This window comes from Sciurus vulgaris (genome assembly GCF_902686455.1).
Source record: "Sciurus vulgaris genome assembly, chromosome: 1".
Classification (NCBI taxonomy): Eukaryota; Metazoa; Chordata; class Mammalia; order Rodentia; family Sciuridae; genus Sciurus; species Sciurus vulgaris.
The window spans coordinates 51,164,182-51,176,200 of NC_136461.1; the positions used below are offsets into that span (position 1 = coordinate 51,164,182).

Consider the following 12,019-nt stretch of genomic DNA (forward strand, 5'->3'; position numbering starts at 1 on the left):
TTATGTCCATTTTATATCAATAATCACTTTCTAACCTGTAATTTTGTTTATATATAAACATATAAATTAAAATATACATAAATATGTTCATTTTTTAAAGACTTAAACTAAAGACCTACTCTTTCTTTTTCAGGTTATAAATCATATATTCAATACAAAACACTTTAAAAATACATAAAAACATTCAGAGTAAAACAAGAGCATCCAAAATTCTACAATGTGGAAAGAGCCATAATTAATGGTTTAGTACCTAATCCATCCAAACTTCTTTATGTATAAATGCACTTTTCTTTTAAACAAAGAGTGTCAGGGTATACATATTTGGTAGTGTGCTATTTTTTAACCTAACATTTTATGGGCAAATTTCCATGTCAGTAATATTAATCTTATTATTTTTAATGCTGGTATAGTAATTCCCATTTTATATCTATGTCAAAATTTATTTTAACTGTATGCTTAAGTTGAGATGTTTAATTCTCTTTCAAGAATAACTGCTTACATAAAGTAAACTGATTATATACTTATTGAAATAATACGTAATGTGAAGTCACTTAAAACTTGAGAGCACTGGTTCTCAACAAAGGACAATTTTGACACCAAGCGGCATCTGGCAATGGCTAGAGACACTTTTTATTATCACAACTAAAGGGGCAGTTATTACTGGCATTTAGCAAGTAGAAGCCTAGTTATGTGATTAAACATCCTACATTGTACAGAGTAGACAGTGACAACAAAGAACAATCCAGACAAAAATGTCAACAGTGCTGAAGTTATAATAAATCTGTATTACATTTTTTTTTTTTAATTAAAAGAGTATCAGTCATGGGGCTGGGGTTGTGGCTCAGTAGTAGAGTGCTTGCCTGGCACGTGTGAGGCACTGGATTCAATCCTCAGCACCACATAAAAACAAATAAGTAAAATAAAGGTATTGCGTCCATCTACAACTAAAACAATATTCAAAGAAAAAAGAAGAGTATCAGTCAAGGTCCTTGTAGGAGACAGACAACTTATTCACATAGGGCTGAGTTTACTAAAGGGCCATTTACAAAGGTTTGGATAATCTAGGGAAAACAACACAGAGTGCCACTCTCTGGGGCTGGCAACAGTTGGAGTCATCACTAACTCAGGGCTGAAAGAGAACATAAAAGAGGTAACCAAACAACAACAACAAAAAATAGCTGAATAGAGGGCCCTTCACAGAAACTATGAAGGGAAGGAGGAAACAAATCAAAGTGACTCAGCAGAGAAGAGTGAGAGGAATGACTACCTCACATGATCTACTCTCTTCCACCCTTTAACTTTCTGTCAATGTCTCTCTTAATAAAACCCAACCAAAAACTAAACGCAAAGGAATCTTAGCCAGATGCAGGGGCACATGCCTATAATCTCATCTACTTAGGAGGTGGAGGCAGGATGATTGCCACTTCCCAATCAGCCTCAGCAACTTAGCAAGTTGCCCTCTCAAAATAAAACTATAAAAAGGACTGGAGATGTTACTCAGTGTTAGAGCACTCCTGGGCTCAATCCCAGTACTACAAAATAAATAAATTAATAATAACAATAATAATAATAATAATAATAATAATAATAATAATAAATTAGAGAAAAGGACACCTGATGATCTTGTCCACATGTGTCAGCCTCTACAAAACCGACTCTGCATACTCTACACTTGATACTGTCACTGCAGCAGGGAACTAGTATTTCACTCGATTTTTTCCTACATGTCTTTCATATATTTATTGACCATTCGGATGCCTTCTTTTTCTAATTTTTTTTTTTTTTTTTTTTTTTTTTAGTTGTCGATGGATCCCCCCCCCCATGGATCTTTTATTATTATTTATTTATTTGTAAACAGTGCTGAGAATCGAATCCAGTGCCTCACACATGCTCTACCACTGAGTTACAAGCCCAGCCAGATACCTTCTTTTGATACATTTTTCTATTTATTATTTAACTTTATCTTCATCAGTGGGTAGTTCTTTGTGTATTCTGAATATAAGCACTCTGTCCAGAGTATGCATGGAAATATTTTCTCCCCCCTCTATGGCTTGTTTTCACACTCTGTGTCTTTTGATGAACAAAGTCAGTTTTAATGAAGTAAAAAGTATCAATGCTTTCTAATATAAAGCTACTCCCCCGCCCTTTCCGCTGCAGTCATTTCCCCACCTCTCAACTACTTGTCAGTCTGTGAACATCCTATCTAGCAATTGGTTCATCAGTCAGCTTGCAAATATCCTTCTCCATTTTTGGTCCTGTTAGCCTGCAGAATTTGACTGCTTAAGGATAGCTCCCTGCCATTTTCTCTCTCTTCTACTCACATTCATGCTTTCTCTCTCCTACTCTCTTTCTTTCTCTCTCCTCCTCACTTTTCACACTCTCTCTTGCGCACGCTATCTCGCTTTTCCTCTCATTTTCTCTCTTACCCTGCAGGGAGACACTTGTTTGCTTAATAAACCCTCTTATGTGAGTTCCTGTGTCTGGAGTGGTTTCTGGGTTCTTACACTTTCCTCCAGGGGTAGTGCTTTCCACATCATATTAAAGAATTCCTTCCTTTCAAGAAGCTACCCTTATATATTTTTCTAGAAACTTTACTGTTTACCTTTCAGCTTTAGGTCTTCTCTCAATCTGTAAATAACTTTTTGGAAATGGAGTGAGGTAGTAGCCAAGTTAACTTTTGTCACATACAACACACCACACACAAACACATGCATACACACACACACACACACACACACACACACAGTAATGAAGGTATTCTTAATTTTCTTATACTAAAATTTACACAGACCTGTGAACATAACAAAAACCCAATAGCTTGTATAGTTAATGAATGAAGTGAATTCACTGGTAACCGTACACTGGGCAAACAATGGGTAAACTACTTAAGAGAGATGGTATCTCAGTAAAGTTGCTTTTTTTTTTTCAAGAGGAAATACCTCCAAACTGATAATCAGATAAACAAAATGAGATACAGCCATACGGTAGAATAATGTTCAGTACTATAAAGGAATGAATTACTGATACATGGTACAATGGGGATGAACCATGAAAACACTATACTATGTGAAGATGTTGTTTATACACAAAAGGCCATATATTGTATACTTCTATTTACATGAAATATCCACATAGGTGAACTCAAAGAAACAGAAAGCTACTTAGTGATTGGCAGAGGTTAAGGGGAAGAAGGAACAGGGGTGACATTAATAATCCTCCTAGAATTTATGTTAAAACCTTAACACCAAAGTAACTGTAGTTGAGGAGGGAATTTACATTAACTGAAATCCTAAAATGGCACACTAATCCCATGGAACTGGTGTCCTTATAAAAGAAGGAGACACCGGAGACCTTTCCTTCCATGCATGAAAAACAGAAAGGCATGTGAAGACATAAGGAACAGACAGCAATATGCAAGCCAGGAAGCAAGGCCTCACCAAAAAAACCAACCCACTGGTTATTAAAGTTCCAACTTCCAGCCTCCAGAACTGTAACAATAAATTTCTGTTGAGTAAGCCACCTAGTCATGGTATTGACATGGTAGCCCAAGCTAACCAACAGAGTTTCTTTGAGATGATGAATATGTACTAGAATAAGACAGCAGAGATAGTTGCACAATACTATGAGTATATACTACTGATTTGTACACTTTAAAGGAAAAATTTTGTGATATATAAAGTATACTGCAGAAAAGTTGTTAAAAAAAAAAAGAAAGAAAGAAAGATTATAGGCCAGGTGTGGTGGCGCATGCCTGTAACCCCAGTGGCTCAGGACGCAGAGGCAGAAAGATTAAAAGTTCAAAGCCAGCTTTAGCAAGGTGCTAAGCAACTCAGTGAGATACTGTTTCTAAATAAAATACAAAATAAGGCTGGGGATGTGGCTCAGTGGTCAAGTGCCCCTGAGTTCAATTCCTAGTACCCAAAAATGATTATAAATTTGACACAGTGTTAGGTGTCCAGATAATCAAAACACTCAACATACTTAATCTAACAGGTTTCTGGATAATTTAAATATATGAAGACTGAGCTCTTAAGGAAAGAAAATTGCCAGAATTACACACAAAAGCAGTCTGTCACTATAAGTTGCTGCTTTTAGAAATCTCTATGAATTTAAGCTTTTTTCCTTATGTCAGAACTCACACTTAATCTATCATATAAATATGTTAAAATGAGAAGTAAAATCAAGAATCAATAAGTGGGATGGAATCAAACTAAAAAGCTTCTCAGCAAAGGAAACAATAACATGGAGAGCCTAAAGAATGGGAAAAAATCTTTACTACATGTACTTCAGATAGAGCACTAATCTCCAGGATATATAAAGAACTCAGAAAAATTTAACACAAAATAAACAAATAACCCAATCAATAAATGGGATAAGGAACTGCACAGATACTTCACAGAAGAAGCAATACAATCGATCGACAAACATGAAAAAATGTTCATCATCTCTTGCAAATAGAGAAATGCAGATCAAAACTACTCTAAGATTTCATCTCACTCCAGTCAGAATGGCAATTATCAAGAATACAAGCCATTGGCTGGGGAGATAGCTCAGTTGGTAGAGTGCTCGCCTCACAAGAATACAAGCCATAATAAGTGTTGGCGAGGATATGGTGTAAAAGGTACACTCATACATTGTTGGTGGACTGAAGATTGGGGCAATCATTTTGGAAAGCAATATGGAGATTCCTGAGAAAACCTGAAATGGACCCACCACCATTTGACCCAGCTATCCCACTTCTCAGTTTATACCCAAAGAACTTAAAATCAGCATACTACAGTGACACAGCCACATCAATGTTTATAGCAGCTCAATTCATAACAGCTAAACTATGGCACCAACCTAGATGCCCTTCAACAGATGAATGGATAAAGAAAATGTGGTACATATACATAATGACTGAATATCACTCAGTCTGAAACAAGAATGGAATTATGGTATTTGCAGGTAAATAGATGGAGCTAGAGAATATCATACTAAGCGAAATAAGCTAATCCCCAAAATACCAAAGGCCGAATGTTTCCTTGGATAAGCGGATGCTAATCCATAATCCAGGGTGGGGGAGGGAAGAAGGAAAGACCTTCGGATTGTGCGGAAGGGAGTGAGGGGAGGGGAGGTGATGTGGGGATGGGAGGGATGGTGGAATGAGACATTCCACATTATTACGCCGTATACATGTATGATTACAATACTGGTGTGACTCAGCACCATGTACAGCCAGAGGAAGGAGAAGTTGTGTTCCATTTGTGTACAATGTGCCAAAATGTATTCTACTGTCATGTACAACTAATTAAAACAAAATTTTAAAAATATATAAAAAAAGAATATGGAGTTTGTTTTCCAGATTGCCCAATATATATCATGTCAGTTAACCTCTGCTTATCCTTTTGAATTCAGGTTTCCTCATTTGTAAAATAAAGAAAATAATATCAACCTTATAGAATTATTCTGAAGACAGAATGATATGAAATAAGATAAATCACTTGGTAAAGCAGAATATGAATGTAAGATAAGTCACCTCAATGATGTTAGAGGTCATATAACTTTTTTAAAGTTAAAAATATATACTTCTGGGCTAGGGTTGTAGCTCAGTGGTAGAGCACTTACCTCGCATGTGTGAGGAACTAGGTTCTATTCTCAGTACCGCATATAAATAAATAAACAAAATAAAAATCCACTGACAACTAAAAAATATTTTTTAAAAAATACTTCCAAGTCTTCAAAAAACAAAGCCTACCATGTAACAAATATAAAATTAACTCTTTAAGAAAAAAAATAGTTTGTCTTTATATTCCTCATCAAGAACAGTGTCAAATAAATACTAGAGATTTCAGTGAATATTTTTGCAAGTTTTAAGACTACAGCTAAGAGTTACCTTCACCTGGGAAACAAAAATGCTCTAAAACTTAACTTCAGACTTAAGTATGAAGGCTGAATAACATTAAAATTATGTTTAGGACAATACTTCTCAAAAGGACATACATACATACATGTATAAAATCTACTAAGATTTTGTTATACTAGTAGTCAAAATATCAAAATATTACCCCAGAAAGCTATGTAGTAAAAGAAATTAATACTCACTTAAGTGATAAACACTTCACAAGAAGTCTCTGACCAAAATGTTCTTTGGGCACATCAGGAATACTAAGTCGTTCTATTGGTTCTTCCTACAAATTGACAAGCAACACCAAAATAAATATCTTCATCACATTTCGAACCTGTGCAATTTATTTTTTAAGAACTTATTTTACTAATCTAATACTTTTAGTTGCCTTCACAATTTAACATAGGAAAGAAAAACTTCTCTGTCCATCAACAGAAGTCTTTGAATCATGTGCTCAATTCAAAGAAATTATTCATTGAAAATGTTCACAGTTAGGGGAGTAGCTCAGTGGTAAATTTGCCTTGCATGTGCTAGGCCCTAGTTTCAATTTTCAGCACCATCGACAAAACAAAACAAAACACAAATTCGGTAGAGTAAAAGTATATTTCATTTACAAAATCATACATAGGTTTCTAGGCTTTATTTCCTACATTATTATAATCCTACTCCAGAAATATCTATTTTAATACTCATTTATTTCTTATATGTAAACATCTATACCTCATCTGGTGATGGATGCAAAGCAAAGAGTTCTTTGTGACGATTTGATTTCCTTTGGTCATCATTCTGGCGGTCTATTTCTTCATTTGGAGTTCGATCAAGTAAATTAGGAAGCAAAGCATCAGGAAGTGAATTTTTCAAGTCAAAGATACTGCAGGCCCAGCTACCCCTTGGAGTATCATCTATTGACATTGAACGTCTTTTAAGATCATCCTGTCATACAAAATGTTAAATATGAACATATTAATTAATGTTATTTAAAAATAATTTCTTAGAGTTATTTAAAAATAAAATTATTACTTGCTCATCCTGGTAGTTATTGCCATCTGGAGCTTCATCAGATTCAAAGACCTGTTTTGGCAAACCTTTTTGCCTTTCCTTCTGTTTATCCAATGTATTAGGATTAAATCCTGTTCCCAGCTTATGGTATCTATTCAAAATAAAACAAATAAATACCTATTTTTTAAAATTTTCACTTTTTCAGCATCATTATGTAAAAAGTCAAGTATTCACCTCATTATTTCTTCACATAAAGATTTATTCTAGCAGTTTTGAGTATTTATATGTTTGACCAGAGGTTCAAGAATATTTTCAGGCCTAAGGCTGAAGATCAGTGGTAGAGGGCTTGCCTCGCACATGCAAAGCACTGGGATTGATCCTCAACATCACATAAAAATAAATAAATAAAGATATTGTGTCCATCTACAACTAAAAAATATTTCTAAAAAAGTAAAAAGAAAATTTCTAATCAAAGTACCTTTAATCCAACCCAAGAGCAGGTGATGAATTTCCAGAAGGAAATCAAATTTTCCTTCCTTCCATGCCAACCATGTGCATATAATTTAATTGTACTTCTAGTTCAAAGACTTGGTCAGTAAAAATAAAAACTGAGAAGCCAGGTTAAAGAATAAAATGAGAAAGTAGAAAATATATATTGCATTACTAATAATATAAACTTTAAAAGTGTTTTATTTACATATGAAACTGAATTTTAAAAGTTTTTGCCATATCTTATGTAGAAAAAATTTTGAACTAAAGTTGCAGACCTGTAAAATGAAAAACAGCAAAATCTGTACACTGCTGTACATTTATATTATTTATTAACTATATAGGCAGAGCAAATGCTAAGAATAACTCTTAAATTAATGTAAACTACTTTCCTGTCATTTTTAAAAAAAAATTATCAAAGAATATCAAATAAGAACTGATCAAAAGGGACTGGGGAGATAGCTCAGTCGGTAGAGTCGATCCCCAGCACCCAAAAAAAAAAAAAAGAACTTATCAAAAAATAATTTTTATTCATGATTCTGTACTACACAGAGTTAAAGTTTTTGGGAAATATCTGAATTCGAATAAAACAATTATAATTATCAGAAGATAGTACGGTTCCTGCTATCAACTAATTGATGAAATAATAAAAATTCATATTTGATATGATTCACATCCTGCCTTGTTGCTACAGCTACTGAAAGGGCAGTTACATGATGTTCACAGTATAATCACAAAATACAAGAAAGCATTTCTCTGAAAGAACTAAGATAAAGATACTTAGTATAATAACATGAAAGGTTTATTCAGCAGCAGAATCTTATTAATCTTTCATGAAATGTTTCAAGTGCTTCAATTTGTGAAGCTGTACATATAAAGTGCTTTGATAAATCAAAACAGTCTTTCATTCTGTCCTAAAAAATAGTATGAAATTCAAGAGAGCTGTAAATGATACATAATCAACACTCTTCTTTATCATCTTCTCCTCTAGTCAGGTGCTATGATGAGGCTCTATACGATTACCCATTTGACCCCACATACCACCATTTTTCTGACCTCATTTCTTAGCATTCTCACCCTCATTTATTCTGTTCCAACCACAATGACCTCTTTATTCTTCCTTGAAAATTCCAGCATGCTTCCAATATATGGTCTTCACACATATGGTTTTTCCCTCTGCCTAAAAACACTTCTCCCAGTTATCCATAAGACTCACTCTTACTTCCTTCATTTGAGCTCAAAAGGAGCATTCTGTCCTGAGCTACCTCATATATGGAATTTTAATAGAGAAAAGTACAAAGTGCCCAATAAATGTTCAACACACAAGTCCTCATAAATGTTAATTCTCTTACCCTTTTATTTAATTGAAGGTTAGCAACACTATGATTAGAAAAGGCCATGATTCTGAGACCTATGTATTTTACAACTAACCTATACGCATAGAAGTAAAGACTTTTGAATTATCTGACATAGGAAATGTTTTCTTCAGTAATGTCTAAAATTTGGCTACTAGAATATTTACCAATATTTTAAGTTCACAAAGAGTTCTTCTACATAAAGAGTAGCAGACAGTGCTTTTATTAGGTCACACTAAAGCTAAAAAGATGTCAGCAGTATTCTTCAGAATGATACTTAGCTCAGTATCCAGCCCAGAGAAATAAGATGGGAGCTATGATGACAAAATATGCAATGGATACCTCACTTCTGCTAGTATCTCTGGCATAGATTACTTCCTTTGTGAAAACTATATTGTCCTATCAGAACTCTCCACTACTGGTTATTACATCTCCTTTAAAAAAAATAGGGCTAAGATTCAGTATGAAGACCCTTTTTCATTATGCAAATCGGCAAAGGAAAATTAATTGGGTTTTGTTTCTTAACCTGAATTAGTATTTTAAACACAGTCCCTTACAAAAATAAATCATGTGGTAGAACAAACCATTGTTTCACCAACATTTACCTGAGTGGATGTATACATCAAGGACCTGTAAGTATTTAGATAGTAAATAAAGAGCCGAGATCTTTCAAACAGCTAGATCTGGAAAACTGATCATTAAGTTTAACTTAACCATGTAACTTTCACAAAATTGGAATATTTTAAGAAAACAGATTACTCATTAATATCTACCATGATTTCATAAAAGAATTAGATTCACGAAATTATTTTCATTATATATTATTAGTTCTTAATGACTTATAATATAGAAATACTATTCCCACAAACTGTACATAAGGAAAGAAAGCAGAAGTAATTATAAAATTTCAAAGGAGAAACAATCTTTATACAAGATTCTTCTTTTGCATCTTTGTCTATTTTGTTATGAATTCTCAATCCTCATAATTATTAATCTACCTTAATCCATTTACAAATTCTACTCAATATTTTTAAATGTTATAATAAACATATAACTTACTTTCTAATCACAACTGCCCAGTCTTCTGTATAACTTCTTATACAATCTCTAACATGAGGATCCATTTCACTGTTTTAAGAAAGAAAATTTATTTGTAATTTAGATAGGAAAGCAATGATATTTGTAAATTTGGTTGCTGCCCTTCTTGATGTTATAGTAAGAAGTGAAACTACCAAAAGAAAGAGACCATAAGTAAAATAATGAAAGAGAGCCTTTTCTATTACACTAAAACCCCAAATAGGAGTCTTCTTACCTTTCTTCAGGTACAGCTGAAACAAGAGTTCTACAGTCCCTGGGACTGTAAACAACTTCAATATCATCTGGAGGAAATTCAATTAAATCCCGTAAAGGTCCAGAATCCACAGCTAAAGGATGAGTAATGAGGTAATCTTCAAAATCCACTGGATCCACTGCTTCAGTAAGGGGCACCTTTATAATGAAGGGTGAAAATGAGAGGTAGGCAGAAAAGAAGAGGGAAATATAAGAATTTTAGAACTTTCCACAAAGAAAAATCATGGTTTTAAATATAAAATGCTTTAATCTAATTCTTTCTACAATTTCAAGAGATGCTCAGCCAGAGGCTCTAAAGAAACCACAAAGCATTGGCCTTACACTCCTTTCTGCTTTTGGTCATACTGTCTTTAACTTTCTTGCCTAGGCTTTGTCCATAATTCTCATATAAAGACAGTAATAATAATCCAGTTTTAAAATTACTGTTTTCAAAGTACTCAAGTGAATGATTCTTTTTTTTATGTCTTTGGAACTTTTATTGCTAAACTTCTAAACAGTTCTCTTACTTTATTTGTTGTTATTGTTGATTGCCCTTGTAAAAACATAACCAGACTGTGGTTTACAGCACAATATTGCTCCAAATATTCTCTACATCTAAACCATGACTCTGTACATGCTAATTTACATGGAAAATGAAGTAAAATAAAAGTCTCTGCACATTGATTAAGGATCTTAAAATAAGGACATTATCATGGATTACCTGGGTAGGTCCCCAATGAAATCATAAGTATTCTTATAATAAGGAGATTGAGTCATAAAAACAGAGAAACAAGCCAAACGAAGAAGGATCTGAGAAAAATTTGAAGATTCTAGCCTTAAGAACATAAGTCACAGCCAGCTGTGGTGGCATATGCCTGTAATTCCAGTGGCTCAGTAGCTTGAGGCAGGGGTATCGAGAGTTCAAAGCTAGCCTCAGCAACTTAGGGAGGTGCTAAGCAACTCAGTGAGATCCTGTCTCTGAACAAAATACAAAATAGGGCTGGGGATGTGGCTCAGTGGTCCAGTGCTCCTGAGTTCAATCCCCGGTATCCAAAAAAAAAAAAGACAGAAGTCACAAGTCAAGGAATGCCAGAAGCCTCCACAATCTGGAAAAGATAAGAAAATGATTCTCTCTAAAACTTCTGAAGTGAGTGTGGCCCTGAAAAAAGTTGATTACAGTCCAGTGATACTGATTTCAGACTTCTATCCTTTAGTACTGAGAGAATAATCTATTACTTTAAGTCACCCAGTTTGTGCTAATTTTTTATAGTAGACATAAAACAAAAAATACACAAAGTCTACTAAAAGTATTTATTGGGCTGGGGATGTAGCTCAGTGGTGGAGCACTTGCCTAGCATGAACAAGGTCCTGGGTTCAATCCCCAGTACAGAATGAAAGAATCAAAGAAAAGAAAGAGAAGGAAGGAACAAAGAAAGGAAGGAAGGCCAGTCAAAAAAGGTCAAAAAAAGCATCTATCAAGCAAGATTATAAAACCAGTGATAGAACCCAATTTATTGGCTCTTACTTTTCCACTACTTTTGCATGGTCTCATCAGTGATACATCTGTTAACACATGCTACTTACTGTGGTGTGATGGGATATATTGCCAACAATGTTGAGGTTTTTCAGCAGTTGGGGAGAACCACTGTATTGTCCAGAGATCTGCTTCCTAACTTCAGCTGCCACAGTTCTACAACAACAAAAAACAAATACATTCTATACATTATATTTTTAAACTTATTTAAAATAGGAGGAAGTACATTGAAGATTCATTTAATGAACAACTGAAATCTCAGCATATTAATGTCTATAAATTTTAAAACATTACAGGAAATGAATAATTACCTAAATATTATACTTACATTAAAATATCTTTGTTATGCTGATGTAGGATAAAAAGTTAGAGGCAACTTATATAAAGGTTTTTTCAACATGGCATTTTATGAAACATTCTATTTTT

General features: G+C 34.0%; 1 protein-coding gene across 1 annotated transcript in view; it reads right to left on the reverse strand.

Annotated features, from left to right (window-relative positions):
* The window catches only part of DOCK7 (dedicator of cytokinesis 7), a 225,563-nt gene that overhangs the window by 193,898 nt on the left and 19,646 nt on the right, over window positions 1–12,019 (reverse strand). Inside the window, 6 exon segments of the mRNA XM_079103571.1 lie at window positions 6,085–6,170; window positions 6,608–6,820; window positions 6,908–7,037; window positions 9,790–9,858; window positions 10,043–10,218; window positions 11,644–11,749. Of these exon segments, the coding sequence (XP_078959697.1) occupies window positions 6,085–6,170; window positions 6,608–6,820; window positions 6,908–7,037; window positions 9,790–9,858; window positions 10,043–10,218; window positions 11,644–11,749 (780 nt within the window).